General features: G+C 42.1%; 1 protein-coding gene across 1 annotated transcript in view; it reads left to right on the top strand.

Moving 5' to 3' along the window:
- The first annotated feature begins 1,964 nt into the window (after positions 1–1,964).
- prkce (protein kinase C epsilon) overlaps positions 1,965–20,384 on the top strand; it is a 34,948-nt gene continuing 16,528 nt past the window's right edge. Inside the window, exons 1-2 of the mRNA XM_022742524.1 lie at positions 1,965–3,146; positions 18,007–18,070. Coding sequence (XP_022598245.1) covers positions 2,802–3,146; positions 18,007–18,070 — 409 coding nt within the window. The 5' untranslated portion in view covers positions 1,965–2,801. The remainder of the gene's footprint in view (positions 3,147–18,006; positions 18,071–20,384) is intronic.

The following is a 20,384-nucleotide window of genomic DNA, read 5'->3' as shown; positions in this document are numbered from 1 at the left end:
CTACGGGTAGAGGTTGGATTATAATGTTCTTCTCTCATCAGTGCACAGAATAAAGTTAGACCTCTGCTACTTACAGTGGTGGAAAATAAGCTACTGTATTTAAGTTTAATTTGAGGTACTTGTACTTTATTTGAGTATTTTCATTTTCTGCTATTTTGTACCCCTGTACAATTCAGAGACAAATATTGTAAGTTTCACTCCACCACATTAAGTTACAAGCTTTTTGATTCCTTAATATGTGTCGAACAAACAATGACAGTGAGATTTGAAGCCAATGTTTTGATTAGTACCCTCACAACTGAGTATTTTGTGAACAAAATGTGTTGCATGTGATTACAGTGCAGCTGCACTAGAAGGACCAGTTGAGCTAGATGAGCAGGGATGGCGACTGGTGACATGGCATCCAGATGAAAGCCAGTGGGGCGAGCCAATGTAGTGAAAGCTAATACAGTGTAGCTATAAAGTCTGGTTAAGAGGCGGAGTATCTGCTCTTTGCCTGGGTGAGGGCAGGATTCAAAAGGCAATTTAAAGGTACATTAGATGAGGGCGAGACGATGCCTGTCAGACGGCCCAGCAGGTTTATGTATTGTTAACTGGCAGCTCAATAAACTTCTATAGTCATGTGTGTTTGTGCGTGTGTGACTAAGACTTCTGAGGACACTCACATCACAGGCCATGATGGAGAGTGACAGTTGCTATGACGACCCACTTGTCACTCATTGTGACTGTGACCAATCAACCATCAAAGCAACAAAACAAGCAGCAATCAGGGTGATGACTGCCATAGATGTGTCATGTCATGTGTATGTTGGAAAAGGGTCATTTGTCTGTATGAGGGATAGATAGATAGATAGATAGATAGATGGATAGATGGATAGATAGATGGATAGATAGATAGAAATACATGTAAATGTACATTGAGTGGCTATTTTATTAGGTACACCTGTAAAATCTTATGCAATCCAATACACCAGCTCAGCCATAAATTCTGCCTTTATGAAGACAACAATCTGCAGTTTTGATTGACAAGTATTCATTTAACTATATATTTTTATTCATGAGGATGTAGTTTGCAGTAGTGTATTGGACTACATTATAATGAGCAGGGTTTCTTATGTTTTGCCCACCCACATTCACAAACAGGAGGTGCGAAAAATACAAAAAACACTTACATACTTTTAGTTATATGGTCTAAAGATAGGGAAGGAATATCTGTGATTTTGGGCTGTAAAAATAAAACTAACTTGACTCAGGCATTATAAACAGGTAGGTTATGTACGTGTACGGAACTTATAGGTATGTGATCATACAGGTATATAAGGTGTCATAATAGGCCTATACCATGCAGATTAATACAGATATATGATGCTGTAGATATAATAATAACAGATAGGGGTTCCTGAGGAAGTTCCTGCAGTTTTGTCTCTTCCGGTCAAGCGCCCAACACTCACTGCTGCTCAGAGCACACAGACAAACACCTCTGTTATGCTCTTATAGCAACTCACAGTGTGGCTGTATTAGTCAAGAGGCATGTATGGAAACTCGATTTTGTCATGTTTTAAGACAGGATTGCAGCAACTTGTAAGAGTGTGGTTATAACATTTGTTCTGTTTTTTCATACTCTCTTGTTCTGTATTTGTGTGGGTGCGTGTGTGCGTGTGTGTCTATGCTGTCTGTGACCATGCATAAGGACCGACTGATTGACTGGCTCCATTGGCTGTCTGGCCATGGCACACACGCACACGCACACTCCATGCCTGCGGGTGAATTCCATCCCCCTCCTCGTCTCATGCGCTCAAAAAAACACCTCTTCCATCCACACACACACACACACACACACACACACACAGTCTCTCTCTCTCTCTCTCTCATCCGGCGCAACAGCCCGGCAGCGCGGGTGACGCGTTTTGCGCATTTCCTGCAGCTCGCGCTCACTCACGGATTCAGGAGAGAGGGGACGGGAAACGGGGCGCGCGCGCAAGGATCGAAAGCAGAAAAAAACGAACGGGAGCGCAGCTCCGTGATGTATTTGGGGTGGTCGTGAGCCCGAAAAACGCTGCATTGGGGGTGCACAAAAAAGGCATTGGTCTCCGAGAGAACGCTCAAATATCGCGGTACCGTGAGATCGAAGCAAGGAGCTTATCACAACGAAGACCAAGCGAGCCGAGACGGGCTGGAAACGGAGCACCAATCCCGGATGGCTAGGCGCGGCTGCTCGCGCTCTCTCCCACCCTGACCCGGGACAGAGACACAAGGACCGTGGGGAGGCTCGGGATCCTAATCGGAGCCCGTTAACCTGCATTCCCCCTTCCTAGACGTTTATATCCCGGCCTGTTTCCGCCGATACGGGAATCTTGTCTGGCGCACGGGACCGACCATAAACAAACAAGGCAGCCGCTCGGGTGGGAGAGCTTTCAGCAAGCGACCTCTGAAGGGTGTGAGTCCGCGTTAGTACTGCGTTTTTCAGCCCATCAGGGACCCATCAGCTGCACTGTGAGTGTGTGTGTGTCAGTGTGTGTTTTTGTGTGCCTGTTTGTGTGTGTGTGGATAACACAGTGTTCTGATATGGCTATACTAGACTGAGAGTCCAAGGAGCCAGCGGCATTATGGGATGTAGCAGGACTGTGCAGTGACCCCTCATTGAAAGGAAACACTCTGTGTACAGGAGCAGGAACAGGCAGACTAGCCTAAACACACACACACACACACACACACACACACACACACACACACACACACACACCCTCATCCTTTCACACACACATTACACACACACACACACATCTCAGCAGCCTGCAGCCATGCCTGTGTTCAGTGGCCTGTTGAAGGTGCGAGTGTGTGAGGCAGTGGACCTGAAGCCCACCCCATGGGCCCTTCGTCATGCTGTGGGGAAAAGCGGTTCCTTCCTGTTGGACCCCTACCTGGCCCTAAACCTGGACCAGACCCGGCTGGGCCAGACTGCCACCAGGACCAAGACCAACAGCCCTGCGTGGCACCAAGAGTTCTGCACTGAGGTCCGTGAGGGAAGGAGTCTGGAGCTGTCTGTTTTCCATGATGCGCCCATCGGATATGATGACTTTGTGGCCAACTGCACTATCCAGCTGGAGGATCTGCTGCAGAACGGAACCAGGCACTATGAAGACTGGGTACGTGTTTGATGTGTCACTGTGTTTGTTGTCCTGAAAGCCACAGGGTTGCATGTCGATACATTTGCCACATCTCAGAAATTCCAGTCAGATTCTGTGCCTGTGCAGGTGAAATGAAATTCAATAACAAACACCAGGCTCAGAGACAAGCAGGGGCCCCAGTTTCTCAAACATTCAGGGTCTGCAGCAAACCTATTGCTTCACTGTCTGCATAGCATATTTGATGTGGTGCATACTGAGCTTGTGGTTACTTGAAGGCACTGGGCAGAAAATGCAGTGTGCAGTGAAACTGGTCCATAGTATGTTCTTTCCCAGCGGCCCCTCGCCACGACATGCTTACGTTTTATTGAGCATTCAACCAAAACCACACTTTTTTTTTTTTTACCAATCCTTCCAGTAAAGAGACTAATTTTTTCAATTTCTGCTTCACAAAATTCATATATTTGCACACATTCCTTCCTGAGAGGCTCACAACAAATGCATGGCCAATAGGCAGCTTTAGGGAGTTCAGTGCCTTGCTCATGAGTAGGAATGCACTGATACAACTTACTTTGAGGATATATCTACTGATACTGAGCACCAATCTGATACCATTGTTCTCTTTTTCCCTAATTTAAAATCTGTGCAACAGCCACTTGCAGTAACAAACATGCTCACTTCAAATCAATCACATCAAAGCTTTTGCACTTGTTTCACCTTGTATGTGTTGGATGATCTCTCCACTGATAAATCCAGTAAATCATTGTTCTTACACCCATCATCATCATCATCATCATCACCACCTCCATCTTCTTTCCCTGCTTTGGCAGCACAGCAGTGTGTTAGTTAGCTGGGAATTCAGTTGTCTGTTGTCAAACTGCATGTGTGTCTCTGTGCTGAGGTGTTGCCCGGTCCTCCACCTTGGTTTGTTTTTGGACAATGACATGGCCATGTTGTCCTCTGCTGTCACTTATGTGAAGCTATGGAAGAGCTAGTTGGTGTTCTGCACTGAAACACTGCAGCTTTCCTTCCTTTATCTGTGATATGGGAGCTGTTTGAACTTGCATTAGATCTGATCTGGGCACCTCAGGTCCAGCCTGTAGTCCTCCTTCCTCAATTCCTCACATTCCTCCTGCCTCTTTGGATTGGAAGAAATAGGAGGTGCCCTTGCCCCCCCCCCCCCCCCCCCCCCCCCCCCCCCCCCCCCCATCCCGTAGAAATATAATTATTAAGCAGACACAACGGTGTGGTTGTTCAGAGACTTTGCCACAGCCTGATTGCTATATGTTGAGAGATACACTTACTGTAACTAAGCAGTGGGAAAGACTGAAGTTCCTTTCATTTGTTATGGTTTTTTGTCATGTAATCTCATTTGCGCTGGGACTGTGATGTTCGGACACATGTGGATCGACACATGAGAAGATAAAGAGCTAGTTGTTTTGGGTGTGGGAGTTCTGTCCCCAGTTGTAGCATGTGATCTTATTCCACTGCGCTTTGTTTTTATCTTGTTTTTATTTCATCTTTACATTAGATGAAAGGCAGATGAAGGTGATCTCAGGACAAACATGCTGGGAGCTGAGGACATGCATTTTGAATAACTTGAATAACATATCTTGTTTTGCATTTAGCCCATTGTAATCAAATAACATATATTTCACATCACTGCAAAGCATCTTCATGATTTTCTACCTTTCAGTCAGCCATTGGTTTCAGTTTCTGCTACCACGAAATGAAAGTCACAGAGACTAATAACCCGTTTGTAATATGATCATTATAGTGAATGTGAAATGTGCTTATCACAGCATTAGTACAATTTCTTTTGTCAAATTGTGTTCTTGTTGCACGGTCACACTGTTTTGAAGACTCTTTAATACCAGAGTTTTTTTAATACAGACCCTGCCTTCAGCTGGATTAACTTATGACCATGATGTAATATAAAAAAGAGAGGCAACAAAATGTTCATTGTGATGAATTAATCTCATCTCTGAAGTCTTAGGGAGCTTATTTTCATACTGCAGTACTGAAAAAATCTAACTGAAAGCTTTGTTAATGTATCGATGAAGTGCATATGATATAATGGGCTAAAGCAAAACTAAATGGTACACACACACACCTCGTCCCTCAGCCACCCAGAGTAAGGTCAGCATATGGATCACTCTGTTGATTGACCACATCCCATTGATCATCCAGCCAGTTCGTCAATACATCTGCCTCACAGCGACAGTCCCTCCCACTTCCCCTCCATCCTCCTCCCTTCATTACTCCATTACTCAACACTTCTGCCTCCCGTGTCTCCCCTTATCCCCACAGTGATTCCCCTCTCATCTTTCCGTACACTTTAACCCCCCCCCCTCCATTCATTTACCCATCATCTTCGTCTTCCTGCCTCGCCTGTCTACCTTAAACTCCTCTTTCATCTGCTTCCACTTGATGCTCGTGCTGTCATTTACTCTTCAGTCTCCAGTGGGGAGTGAAGGATGTAAAGTTCAGACTCAGCAAGGAAATGTGAGGAGTATAAATAGGCTGTCTGAGTAGGATCAAACAAAACTGTAGCTGATGAATTCTCTGTTAATCAACGTATTGCCAGCACTAATAATAACCTTTATATATGCTTTAGCCATGCTGGTGAAGTGCCAACAGTGATTGTCTGTTTGGTCCAGAGAGAAATTCCTTAACGAGGGGTTCATGGTGCCCAGATGATGAACCCTGATAACTTTAATGATCGTCTGATTTTTCCTCCATCACCACCAAGAGATCCACATTTGTAGTTTTTAGAGAAATATATCAAGAACTACTGCATGGATTGCCATGTAATTTGTAAATTTGTTACACAAATTCATTCACCCCTGCAGGATGAACCGTAATCACTTTGGTTATCCTCTGACTTTTCATCTAGCGCCATCATCAGGCTAAAGTTTCAGTTTATCCAATATGATGATATTGCCATCAGCCAGTACTTCGTGTTTAGTGCTAATTAGCAAACGTTATCATGCTAACACACACAGTTAAGATGGTGAACAGGGTAAACATTATATAGTACCTGCTAAACATCAGCATCCTCATTGTGAGCATGTTTGCGTTAGCTCAGTATGGCTGTCAGCTCTTGGAGTTTACAAAGTGTTCTCCAGGAAACACAGGAGGAATGTGTTCGGTCAAATAATTTCAAACCGCACCTACAAACAAAACCTTGAGAACAGCATGACGGGAAACTGAGTGGAGGCCAATATTATAGTAATATTATAGTAAAATAATCTTCCTCAGTGTGATGCCATAAACCAAAGCCAGGACCCACAGTGAGGCCCAGACCAGAATCCAACCAAATGGAACAGTTCCTGCTGTTCAGATGAACATAAAGGCTTGTGCACCTCAGCTCAGTCTTTCTCACTTCCTCCGCCCTTCTGCTGCCTCTCTCATCTCATCATCTCTCTCCGTCTCTCTTGTCTCTGCGCCGTTATTCTCATCCTCTCTGCTTCCTGTTCTCTTTTGTCTTCCTCCACCTCTCCATGATCCATCTCCCGTGGACCCGAGCGCTGTGGCCCAGGTTCCTGCTCTGTGCCGCCGGTGAAATATTAACCAGGCTTTGATGCTTATTAATTGCCCCACTCAGTAATTGAGATGCTCTGTGGAGCCCATCCCCATGGTGACAGTGACAGCCCGTCCCCTTGGTGACAGCCTCTCACCCACAGAAACACCAGGGAGAGAGATGGGTAGCTGAGAGTTGTGAGGGGTGTGGGGTGCGGGGTGCGGGGTAAGAGCAGAACAGTGCCTTAGTGTTTCTTTGGGAAGTCAGAGTAGTTTAAAACTCAAGTCCTTCAAAGGTAGAGAAATTTAAAAGGCTTCTTTGTGCTGAATGGCCATTCTTTAAGGGAAATTCCATGTTACTCACCAACATCACTGTAGCTGTTGTTTATGTAGGTAATGAGCATCATTTTCACCACTGATTTGTTGGTAAAAAGTGAAAGTAAAAAGTCTCAAGGTCAAAGGCACAGTCATAAAGTCACAAGTCAAAAATCTATAACCCCGAATGTCCACTACAACCATCCATTGCTGTGTAGAGCTACATCTGAGGACACAACATATCCTCTACACACAGTTTTGTCTAGCAGTATTTGCCCCTGATGTTAGCTATCATATCAATCCAAATCCTGCGGACACATACTCTAGGTTATGCACATATTTTGTGTTACCTGTTGTGTGCATTTTAATGTAAAGCGCACTGAGTTTACTTATGGTGAAATGTGTTATATAAATAAAAATTCCCTGCATTGCCTTTATATAGAGGTGAGCCACATACCACTGTAAACAAAACTGTGTCTGTGCATTCCTGTGGCAACTATGGTATGTCAGTGGCTGAGCAATGCAAAGGATGATCACAGCTTCACTTTTCACTTTGAAATAAGCTGTTACGATAAATTGATTTCATTTGGCTGCTGTCACAGACGTTATCGTAAAGATTTATGTAAAATCCTCTGTGTCCACAATGTAGTCAATGAGTAAAATGTGATATTATGGCTTTGAGCAAACCTATGAAAAAAGCAGCTATGATATAAAATACTGTAATGTTTCTCCACGCATACCATGCATGTTCCAATAGTGAACTTGTCTTGGCCAAAATGATCTTTGGGATAGAGAGTTAAAATTAGAGAAATTCCACTGACATTTGTAACTATGCTAAAAACTGAAAATACACCCTTGGAACAGAGCCTTGGTAAGCAGTAATATATCGAACAGTGTGAGCCTGGCTTGTTGACAAAATGACAGAATTTGACGTATTTTTCTTAAGGAAATATTTATTCTGCCAGAGATGACCTACACATGATTGAATTTGTTTGCAAGAAATATGAAATCAGTTTGTTAATTTATCATCTTATTTGATTTTTTACACTTTTTTTTGCTGTGAGACAACAAGATAAAATCAGTTTGTCAACTTGTTAGCGATGATATCTGATTTTGCATCAGTAGCAAGAATAAATCAGCTACGGTATCTGGTCGTTAACTTTTGTCTTGATAGTAAATCTGTGTATGCTGTATCTGAATATGCACAACAGTAATTCAGATAACTGGCGCTAGCTGATATACCACATAAGTTTGAATTTATTAGAAGAGAGATTAGAGCTAAAGATGGGGCAGTTTGATTGGTGGCATTACTTTAACCCACCTTAAAAAGTTACCAAACACATGTTACACAGCAACATATCTTTATTTTTGTTTGTCAGCTGATAAAAAAAGTTTATAAAAACACATACCTCCATACCTCCAGGATTGTAGCAGCCATTACTGCTGAATGCTATAGCTAAACATGATTTGTGGTAAAATGCACAAAACAAGTTGGTTAAAGTATTGCAGTTATTATCTGCAGTCATGACTTTTATTACTGTCTTTGAATTGGAAATAGGCTGGTTTCACCCGCTTTGTTTTTGGTTATAGAATTAGGCTAAAAATTGATTCAGTTAGCTTCAAAAGGTGTAAAACGTGCTCAGGAGAAAATAGAGCCGGGAGAAAAGAGAGAGAGAGAGCAGGAGATGAGGTGTAGAAGTAAACTCTGTGTACATGTAAATACAACAGGCTGGAGGTTGAGAGCTGTGCAGGCTGCCAGAAGCTCCGTCTGAGACACGATGACCACACAGTGTGTAACGTTTCCTCGCAGGGACACGGGCCACGTCAGATGTCAGACAGCCACGGTTTGACACTTGGCATCAACACACACATACACTCACATGCTCATACTTAACAGCAGCCAGGATTAATGACTAAAGGGCTACAGTTGGAGGCCAGACTCCGTGGCTTTTTTAAAAAAGGGTTAACAGTTATAATTCATTTGTATTTTACATTTTTGACCCAACACATGTAGCTTTGTGAGGACAGTAAAACCACTTATTCCTACTAACTCTGTCTCTAGCCTTATAGTAGTATTTGCTTATGTGAGGCCTAAATTAGTTATTTTTATAGCAAATTACAGATACAAACAGAATTATATTAGTGCTAATATTTAATTTTCTCACTTTTTTTTTATTAGATATCGTAGCTGACAGAAATTCCTGAATCCGAATTACAACTAGAAGGTCGACATCAGTGTTTCCCCATTTGGCTGCTTATAATTAAAATGATTATGATATGAATCATCCATCTCTTCTGTATATTGTTTATAAGTTACATGAAAGCCTGGTCACACATTTACTCATGTGGGCAAAACCAAAACTTCAAGAATCTTTTGCATCGAGTTGAACTCTAGTGAACTTTGATAGGTGTATTTATGCCGTAGACCAATATCAGACTGTCCTGACACTGCTGAGGGGAGAGCCACAGAGTCCAACATGGAGGGAGCTGTCGTAGCTTATTAGCCGTTTCACAAATCTGCTTTTATTTAATTCTCCTTTATTGGAGTATAAACTGCTCCACAAAAAAGACAGTTTACAGACGGCTATGAGACAGGACCTGATGGAACAATTAAACACTGTGTGAACTTACAGTAGTGGTAGCTTGTTTGCTAACTAACTTGCGAAACGAGAGTTACTTAGCTCAGAGAGTGTTTTTCCCTCTTTGCTAATTGAATGAAATGATCTACAGTCTTGAAAACGATATGCCAGCTAGCCCCGCGAGTCCCAACGTCTCCGAGCGTTTAGCTTTGACTATTTTGCAAATACATGTGGATGAACTTTGCTATGGAAAGCACTGAGGATAAGTTGAAAGTATCACCCATTACCATCATAATGTCATTGCACTTTTGTGTCAGGGGCAGCGCTCGGCCCCGCCTTCCCGCTTTTCTTATCCAGGACATGACTCTAATCATCACAGCCATATTGTCACCGTCCCTTTCTTTATCCCTGACCCCCAGACTCCATTCCCTCACCGTGGCACGTTGCCGGACAATGACATCATGGGCTCCACCCCCTCGGTGACCTGCTGGTTAAGTAGGGCAGACCGGATTTAAGATGCACTGTTGCCACAGTGACAATACACACACACACACACACACACACACACACACACACACACACACACACACACACGCACAAAGACAAGCGCGATTCTCTGCCCACCGATGCCAAATCAGGTCAACCTTTGGTGTGTGTGTGTACGCTGGAGGGTGTTTAATGCATGTTCTCAGTGAAAGGGAAGAAATGGGAGGATATTTGAGAGGTCTGGGACAGCAGGTGAAATGCACACTGTTTGTCCCGCTCTCTCTTCCTGTGACCCCAGCAGTGTGTCTATTTTTGTGTGTCTGCACAGAAAGATCCACTTTGAACACGTTCAGACAGTTATCTGTGTTTTATTTTAGGCTGAGTGCTTACTTAGCTTATTAGCATTTCCTGAACAAGTTGTAAGAGATGAAGGTTTATTCTGCGACTATGATGCTGCCAGTGGGAATGGGTGCGGAACGTCAATTTTTTCTTTGTTATTTACCGACATGTATCTGAAAGGAAAACTCTCATGTACCACAAAGCTGGCATTGGACGTGTGGACAGAAAGCCTTTGATCCTTCGATCAGTTCGTTCCCGATTGAAATCTAAATTTTGCCATTTTACTATTCAGACAGCTCCAGCAGGAACGACTGTCTGATCCACAGGGGCTGCTCATCAGGCCCACTGCCAGTCCATCTGGTCATCACACACTCGTCTTGAATGTTTGTGGTGACCGAACAGGCAGGAGGATTTGAGTGGGAATGTCCACTTGTCTAAATCTAATTCTCCTCCTGTCTTGTAGACGCCACCGGACAGTTGGACCGGTCACTCACGGCGGGGATCGGGCTTTGCTGAATCCTCCCCTTTCAACTCCTCCTCCCCCTCCCCTCCCCTCTACCACCACCACCACCACCACCACCACACAGCTCAGCTCCTCTTACATTATTAGCCGTCTGTGATGTTACATTAAAGATGCATGACTCTCACGCTGTCTCACTCAGCATGGGCCTCCTGTGAGTGTGTGTGTGTGTGTGCAGGCAGACAGACAGACATGTTCGAATGATAGAAAAAAGGACAAACACACAGAAGCATGCACGTACGTACGCACGCACAGACGTGTTATTGTGTGAATGTGGTCGAGCTCTCTCAAAGCCCAAATTTGTTATTTGACAGATGGATGTGGGAGGCTGTCACTGAGACTAAATGCTCCTGAGAGAGACAGAGAGAGCTGTCTGGTTGGACAGAGATAGCAAGCTAGATGGACGGAGAGTGGGAGGGGGTTAGCTCCACAGTATTGATATAATGCAAGCTTTGAGTGCCCTGTCTGCTTGGTTGAGTGCTTCTCTGTGCTGCTGCATATGGTGTGTGTGTGTGTGTGTTTTTTGTATTCTATCAGTAGTGTGTGTGAGTGTGTTGGGAGCCCGTTTGGATGTGTGGCGATGGAGCAAATGCACGAGAGTTAAGCTTGTATGTGTGTTTAACATTAACCTACCTCTGAAGTCCATTTTAAAATCCCCAGCCATTGACACACAATCACACACACACACACACACACACACACACACACACACACACACACACACACACAGAGTTCCCTGTATGTGTGTGAGAGAGTGAGTTGTGAAGTTATCCGTCTCCCTGGCTGTATCAGTGTCCTAATTGGACTAACAAGATTAATGAGGCAAACTAGATTCTCCGGCTCTCTCTCCTCCCATCTTTTGTTGTCAGGGTGGGGAAGCTCAGGGCATGTGTGTGTGCGTGTGTGTGTGTGTGTGCGTGTGTGTGTGTGTGTGTCTGTCCAAGTCACGTTACAATTCGTTTAACAGGAGTGCTGATGTGGAGAAAATTTTCTATCGCGCTATAGGTAATTTTATCAGTGCCGAAATGATTAGTTGTTTAATCAATTTCTCCGTTGATAGAAAATAACTCTACAGCAATTTTCATTATCATTTAATGGTTTAAGCCACTTATCGGGCAAATGTGTCAGACAGTGTCTGGTCAGCCTTCTCCGTTTAATGACGTTGTAAATTGAATATGTTTGGTTTTGGACTCAGATGGAAAAACGAGTTTGAAGACATCACCTTGGACTCTGAAAGAATCAGTAGTTGCATCCCTAGTATATTTCATGATTTACTACATTGTCTGGAAAATCAAGGATCTTTGTCACATTGATGTTTAATCTTGTAAGTTCAATACTGCCAAATAGCAATCACACTCATTGACTCATAATGTCGCCTTCAGAGGTACAATACATCAACAGATGTTTAAACCTTTTAGAGCTGAAATGATCAGATGATTAATCAATTAGTTGATCAACAGATTTGCTGTTTTTCTTCGTCATATACCATTGTAGGCGACGTCACTTTCAGCCCAGCAACACGTTTTCACACCAGCTATGAAGCCCTTCTACACGTTAACATTCTGACCCAGAAACACTCAGTAGGTATTACTACATTATTACGTGACTACTCAGTGCTCTTTGAACACTGCCTTCATTTTGATCTCAACTACACATCTGTAAAGTTTCGTGATTGTGACAATATTTGTCCACAGACGCATAAACACCTGCTTAAGTCCTTAAAACCGCCTCTGTATCTACAGGACACACACACAGACACACACACACAGACAGGCTCACAAGGTGAAAACAATACCAGCCACTCAGTCGCGGCTGGTAGAAATAATTGGCAGATTAATTGATAATGAAAAATAATCATTGGTTGCAGCCCTACAACCTCTATTACCTCTCACTGTTAATTGGAACAAACCGAAAACACAAAATTAACCGAGGTACATTAGCATTCATTTGGAGTCGTGTTCCTGCCCACCTAATGAATTTCACTCTAATGTTCGCTCTACATTTAGCTTTGTTTTGTTCACCACTGGCCTTTGAGGGAAACACTTGGCTCTGGAACTGATAAAGCATCCATTAAATTCACAAGCGTTGTCTCTCTGGTGCTGGGCAGGTAGTGGGTTTATCAAACCAAGACATCAAATAATGAGGTAAAAAGGGCTAAACCAGGTATACAGGTGTAATTACTAACATTACTGATGGCTCTGGTATGTTTCAATGTGACATGAGGCCTGAATGTACAATACAAACATGATGGTTCTAGTACAACTAATGGAAAGCAAGTTGTACAGGTTTTATTAATACTCACAGTTATTATTATATACACCTTTTTTCACAAAGGACATACAGCTGTAACTTTCCATTTAGGTGTCCTAAGCACAAACCCTGTAATTGTGAATGCTGGCTCACTTGTATGGCAAGTGAAAGAAACAATCGTTAATGTTATTAGTTGCACTTTGCCTTTCGCACAATGAAAATTCAAAGTGTGTCTACTGTGAAAAAGGATTCTATTGCCTAACGTTTGTGGCTCAATGGTTCTTCTATCTGGCACCTCAATAGGTCAAAATTAAAATATTAAATATTTATGCCAAAATACCATTTGCCCCAGGTTTGCCTCGAGCTGATCAGTTATCGGGGATGAGCTGATACTTTGCATGTTAAGCACTTAAAAATGAATTTTCCAGAATATGTTGACACACTCTTACCAGCGTGTGCGTGTGTGTGTGTGTGTGTGTGTGTGTGTGTGTGTGTGTGTGTGTGTGTGTGTGTGTGTGTGTGTGTGTGTGTCATCATGGCAAAATGTGGTTCTGGAAACACCTGCTGTAGTGGGACCTACCACAGATGCGGTTTTGAGCACTTTGGCGTTTGTCTGTCTGTGTGTCTGTGCGTGAACAGATTTGGTCTCCACAACAGTGTCACAACCGTGCAGGGCACAGTCAAAACTTTACAGGCCAATGGATGGGATCAAAATGAAGGTCGAGTTTGAAGATGGTGTGGCCTGAACAAGGGCGCCACAAGTAGGGGGGCCGGGAGTAAGGCAGGGGCCATTGGCCACCCGCTTTACACCCCTGGCCCACATTTGTTTCAGATCTACTATATCCCAGTTTCATTCATTCCCTTCTGCTCTAAGACATGAGGTAAAACTGCAAACCATGGGATCACACCAGCTCTGACCCCTGTGATTTCTAGTCCATTTGTAAATGTTTAATTCCTTATAGTGGGCTTCCAACTTCTAGGTTATGTAACACACCTTGTCATGAATGAAGATCTCAACAGAAATCTGTGGGTGAGGGTCAGTTCCCCCAGATTACAAAAGACATGTTTTCTCTCTTACCTCTAGTGTTATTGTTTTCTAACATGGACCCATTTTCTACCGAGGTCACAAATACTATCTACTAATATCTCTTGTATTTCATTTTAAGCAATTCTTTTACAAGCTACACTATATTACAAGCTCCTATTTAAAAAAATATACAAATAAAAGCAGCATTAGAAACGTCTGTTGCTAGGATACGTGGCTACACTTTACTGGAGCAGTAACCATAGAAACATGCGTAGCTTACATCAGTATCAGATATTTGAATCATCTGTTTGTTTAGGTTAAATGAGGATTTCCAATGTTATACATTCGCTATTGATTCTTACGTCATTTCTGAATGGACTCACACTCAGGTACTTTAACATTTGTTCAATTAACTTCTGTGATGTTTTACTGTACTACCACTAAGTAATCAGTACTACACTGGCCACTGGCAGCCTTTTGAGAAGAATTTAATCTAATGTACCATTTGGGTGCGACTGAACAAATTTCCACACGTCATTTCATTGTATTTAACAGCTTCATTAGTGATCGTATAACCAAAGCTGTGATCATTCTGGGTTACATCTTACCTATCTAATGTATCAAAAATATTGTACTATTAAATGATGGTGTAAATGCAGCAGAAGAGATTTTTCATCCTGCCAAGAATAAAAGTCAAGAGAAACATAAAAAGCCTGTGTTTATTTCAGATTTTATTTGGCGTGATATCGAACACTGGCACAGTCTTAAATCATCCTCAAAAACCCAGATCTGTGTAGTAGTAATTCTCATTGCTTTGGATATGAAAAATGAGCTTGAAGGCACTTCACAGCTCCACTGGCCAGTAACTGGTGATGTGAGAACAGTGCAGTTTTTTTTTTTTTGGCCGGCATGCCACCTCAGGACCCGAGCGCTAAATCAATGGTGGTGCCGTCCATTTGCTCCACTCTGTTCCAAATCACTCTGAGTCCATCTTTCAGCTGAAATCCTCGCTGAGATACGCCATTATGCAAGAGGTTGCATTTGGGGATTAGCACAACATTTTCAAGGGTACACATCAAGAATCCAATGGCGTTTATGGGTCACCAATCCCATGCGGTTGTTATGTGTTATGCATACAACAAAAGAATGATAACGTGTGCATGTTCATACATTCCACATTCTTTTAGTGTATTTGGCTTGAGATAGACTCCTTCTCATTAAGGCTGCAACTCACGATTATTTTCATTAACTTTTGCTTTTCCAAACAATCATTTCTCATGATCAGTTCATGAAATGTGAAAACACCTTGAAAAAACTTCCCAGCTTCTTGTTCTGTTCAATCGAACGTCCAAAACTTCCCTTTACAATGAAGAAGAGAGTATTTGGCATTTCTCACTAGTTTCAGTGGCTGGAAAAACATGTATTACATACATATATTAAATTGTTCAGTTATTGAAAGAGTTACAGATTATTTTTCTTCCTTTGATTTTACCAAACTATAAATAAAATTAATGTTTCTCCTTCCGGGTATTGGATACCAACTGTAGGGTTTAATTCATTGCAGCACAAAACACGCAGCAGGAAAATAAGAATCGATATAAGATATCAAATATCAAATGATAGGATCAGCACACTGTTTCTTCTTCACACAATAATTTTTTATTCAATGGTGCCGTGCTGTGTTTCAATCAGTCATAGAGTAGCCTATAACAAAAGAATATATATGCAGCTAAACTATGGTATGCACTTGTGCAGTTTCACGTTTGTTTCTGTGCGATCTTTGTGTCTCATGTTCAGCAATGCATGGAAGCGTATGTCTGTGCTGCCGCTGCCTGTGTGTGAGTCTGGCTGTTGCATAAGAGGATCTGCTGCTGTCCCAGAGCTTAACTAAGGATTTAAACCTCTCTCTCTCTCACTCTCTCCAGCACTCTCTCTCCCTCTCTCTCTCTTCCTGTGTCGGCCGTCTCTAGCGCTCTCTGTCGCACTCTCTCTAATCTCCGTAATTGCATGTATATTGTTGGGGGGGGGGGGGGGGGGGCTGATGATGTCATTATTTGTTGAATAAGTCTGTGTGTATATGCATTGTATGTTTGCTTATCCGGTGGTGTTTGAGCAGGAACATTTATTTTAGTTCTGTGAATATGAAATTCCCAGAATGAAGGAGCCTCCATTTTGACGACACCTGCATGCTGAAGCAGCGCTCATTAAGACTTGTAATTCAATCATGAATATCTTTCAACAGGAAGAATTAATGACACCATAATGATTAATAAAGATAAACATGGCCATTTAATCAGCTGTAGTTTTGATAAATCCATTCATTTCAGTTGTATATAATTTATCCCATGTATGTAGAGGATTAATGGATTTATAACAAAGGTACTGTTTATCTAGTAGTGACATCATTCCTTATTGCATCAGCTTGATCCTCCAACAACTAGTCTGTGTTTTGGCAAATCTTAACATCCCTGTTAGAATAACAAAAGATATTAATTCTCACCATTTTACTGTGTGTTGACACAGAGAGAAGAGGTTTGGCTCAGACTCCACAAGCATTACTGTGCCCGACATGTAATGCTGCAAATTTGTTGGCCGCAAACTCACAACATTGTGTCTAGGAAGACAATTTGACTCTCTGTTGAGGATGGATATGAGTTCTTTACCAGCGTTAATTGATATACTTTGTGTTTCTAAATGTAAATAAATAATAATAAAATCTTTTTATTGCTGCTTTGGTTAATAATAATGTAATATTAACTATGATAATATGCAGACAGGTGATGTTATACCTCATAAATCTCTGTATGAAAATGAGCTCGTCCCGCACCCACCAGGTGGTCAGTATTATCTACCCAGCAACAGGATGTCTCAGTTCTACAGTAACGGTTAAGTGATTGCAGCATGTGTTAGATAGGAGAATAAATACATTATTGTTCACGTTACCATGAAATAAACTGTGGCTTGATCGCTTGTATTGGATTAAATTGACATCTAGATGTTGTAAAAGATATCTCCCCTTTACTTTAGGTGATACTAGTTGAGCTGTGAGTTGCCTTTGACCTATTTTTTTATTTTACATTTTTGCATCTCTATTTTCATCATTTAACAGACACCACCAACAGGTACCATGTTGGTGGTGGTGATTATACTGGTGTCTATGACCCCATTCACGCCTGCTACTTACATGCAATTTGTAGCTGTATATGATACCTGGATAAGGAGAAGGATGGTATTTCTGATGTGAAAAGACGTAAAATCGTAAATTGCTATGCCAAAGACCTGTCCAAACAAGCTGAACCGTCTTCGAGGTTCACCTCTTTCTGTTTTCTTAAGCAAGCAAAGCGGTAAAAGCTAGAGATGACCCCTTCCTCAGCAAAGGACAAATAAGCTGAGCCAATGCAGCAGCATCCCATCATCCGCTTGTCATGTTCATTGAGAAGTCTGCCAGCTCTGCCCACCGGATTTGCTCATCGAGATCAAATCACAAGGGGCAGAATCAAGATAACTGGGAAAGCTTATAAACACCAGATGTAAATGCAAACCTCTTTTATATGAAATCCTCCAGATAATGCACCAAGATACGGTTTAAAACCAGGAGCCAACGGGAGCTGCGGTGATGATGTTGAGGACAGTAATGAAAATAGTGATAAAGATGTTGATGTTAATGCTGATAATGATACGAGTGGGGGGGGGGGAGTGTAATGCTGGTGAAGATAATGACCTCTCCCATGTGCACTGGTGTGTTTGTTTGCGCTGGAGGAAAGCCCCCCTGCTGCGCTCACTGTTCAGCTGTGTTATTTCTCACTCACTTACTCTCTGTTTCTTTTTCTTTCGTCTGCACAGATTGACTTGGAACCGGAGGGGAAGGTGTATGTGGTCATTGATCTGTCTGGATCCTCCACCGAGGGTAAGACCACCACCACAACACACTATTCTACTGATGAAACAATACAATAAAAGAATAAGAAAGAAATTAAACACACATCTAGACACATACATACACACAGGCCTCTAGTTTCATGACGGTGTGGCACGGTGCTATGTGCTGGCGAATCTGGAAAAGGGAGGGGCTGATTAAAAGTAATGCGCTTCAATCATAAACCTTATGATAGTTTAGATAGATCTTGAAAAGAGCCATTTAGAGCCATCAATCATAAAGTTGATATGGTGAACTTAACAAACACTTACCTCTTTAAAACATCCATCTTATACAAAGCAACATCAGCATTCATTTCAAAGATTCACTTTCATTCTTCTGTTTGCTCAGTTTTTAGTCTCCACCAACTCCTGATGGAAATATCCAGCTCTTTAGCTGCTAAATGTTCCACATTGTTCAACAGCAAATTGACGATGTTGGCTATTTGCTGGCTGTTTGCTGTTTGGTGCGTACAGTTGGCTATATGGAACTTTTTTTTGCAGGTTTTAAAACCAAAACAAAGAGCAGAAAGGTGATACAATGCTCTGTAGAGCTGAGGTGAACTGTAGATCACTGATAATTCCTCGTGGGTTCATATAAGAGCGTCACCTTTCACATTACACATAGTCATTTGACCCATTGTCAGTGTGTAAATACTGATTAGTTCAACTTTAACCATGGCGTCCATTGAAAAACTGATGTGAAATTTTGAGGTTAATCATACCTATGTTATTTCTCCGCCATGGAAGTAGCAGGAGATGATTTATATTATTCAGCAGGTCTGCATGACAAATGGGAGAATTATCCAGGTGGGAAAAGCTTTCAACAAGTGCTGAATAATAAAAGAAATTAAATTAAAATCAGATATCTATTTTATTGTTTTTATTATTATATCAATAATTCTGAATTCAAAACAAGGAGGGATATCTCTTAGTATTTTGTGATTTCCAATAAGTTTAAAGTGGATATACTGTAACTCATATTTTTATGATAACATTGTATAAAACAATATGAAAGGGGGCATCTACAGAGAATTATCACACAAATGTCTAACTGTTTGGGTCAGTCTCAGTGCTCTCAAAGTGTGTTTTCAGCCACAGTAGGCAGCTAACAGTAAAAATGGTAAACAAGCTAACAGCAGACAGACAAAGTTAGCGACAAGCTGGTAAAAATAGTGGAGCATTCAGTGGCTGAAGAACCAGATATTTCCCTCAGGAGCTGGTAGAGATATATATATAAATATATCAACTTAAAAAAGGAGAAGATATGTTAATGTCATGTTCACAACTTTTTTTTCCATTGCCCCCAAGTGGCCATGAAATCAGTGATTGCAGGCTGAACGAAACACAGTGTACTTCCATCCTGTGCCATGACTGCCAGTTTGCATCACTGAAACTAGAGGCCACAGAGTGCGATGGAGAGATTACTGTGAAAAGAGGGCAAACGTGGAGACAGAGGTCTTCCTGTTTTCCCAGAAAGTTACTTAATAGACTTCGCAGAACTTTCCTCATTTCTCTCTTGTTCTCATTTTCTGTCTTCTCTATTTGTTTGTATTGATTAAACATGGGAAACACTCACAGTGTCTTCCTCAATTAACCTCTCCGCACACATACACTCACTCACATGCTGCCCGATAAGAGTGATTTTCACCTGCACCTGTGTGTGTTCACACCTGGTTATAAATAGAAACAGCTCTCTGCCTTCCAGCGAAAGTATATCCTGTTCATATATATATATATGTATATATATTTATGTGTGTGTTTGTGTGTGGTGGGATAGATTGGGTAGGGGAGGGTGCAGCAGAGAACCCCAGGAGTATAACAGAGTATAGTTTCTGTGTAGAGACAGATAAAGAGAGCAGTAGAGAGTGAAGAGAGAGGGAGTAGATTCTTAAAATAGTAGGTGAGATTGAGCCACGGATTACACACACATACAGACTCACACACAGACTCACACACACACACACACACACACACACACACACAGACTCAGGCGTCCGTGTCTTGCCCTCCTCATCGATGATTGGACTCTCTGTGGTGACCTCACGACCCTCTCTCCGCCCACTCCTGAACTTCCTCTCTGAGTTCAGCTGGCTTGAGTGCTCGTCATGTTAATGTATGCTGATAAAAACAAATGGTGTGTGTGTGTGTGTGTGTGTGTGTGTGTGTGTGTGTGTGTGTGTGTGTGTGTGTGTGTGTGTGAGTGTGCTGATAGGAGGGATGGAGAGATGGAGGGTGAGAACTAGAGGAAGAGGTGGTATTTTTAGCAGATTTTTTTTTTTCCCCTGGTGCAATCTGTTCTCTGC

This window comes from Seriola dumerili, unplaced genomic scaffold, assembly GCF_002260705.1.
Source record: "Seriola dumerili isolate Sdu_G_001 unplaced genomic scaffold, Sdu_1.0 BDQW01000068.1, whole genome shotgun sequence".
Classification (NCBI taxonomy): Eukaryota; Metazoa; Chordata; class Actinopteri; order Carangiformes; family Carangidae; genus Seriola; species Seriola dumerili.
Note: the sequence above shows the minus strand (reverse complement) of the source record. Positions and strands in the feature narration are given on the sequence as shown.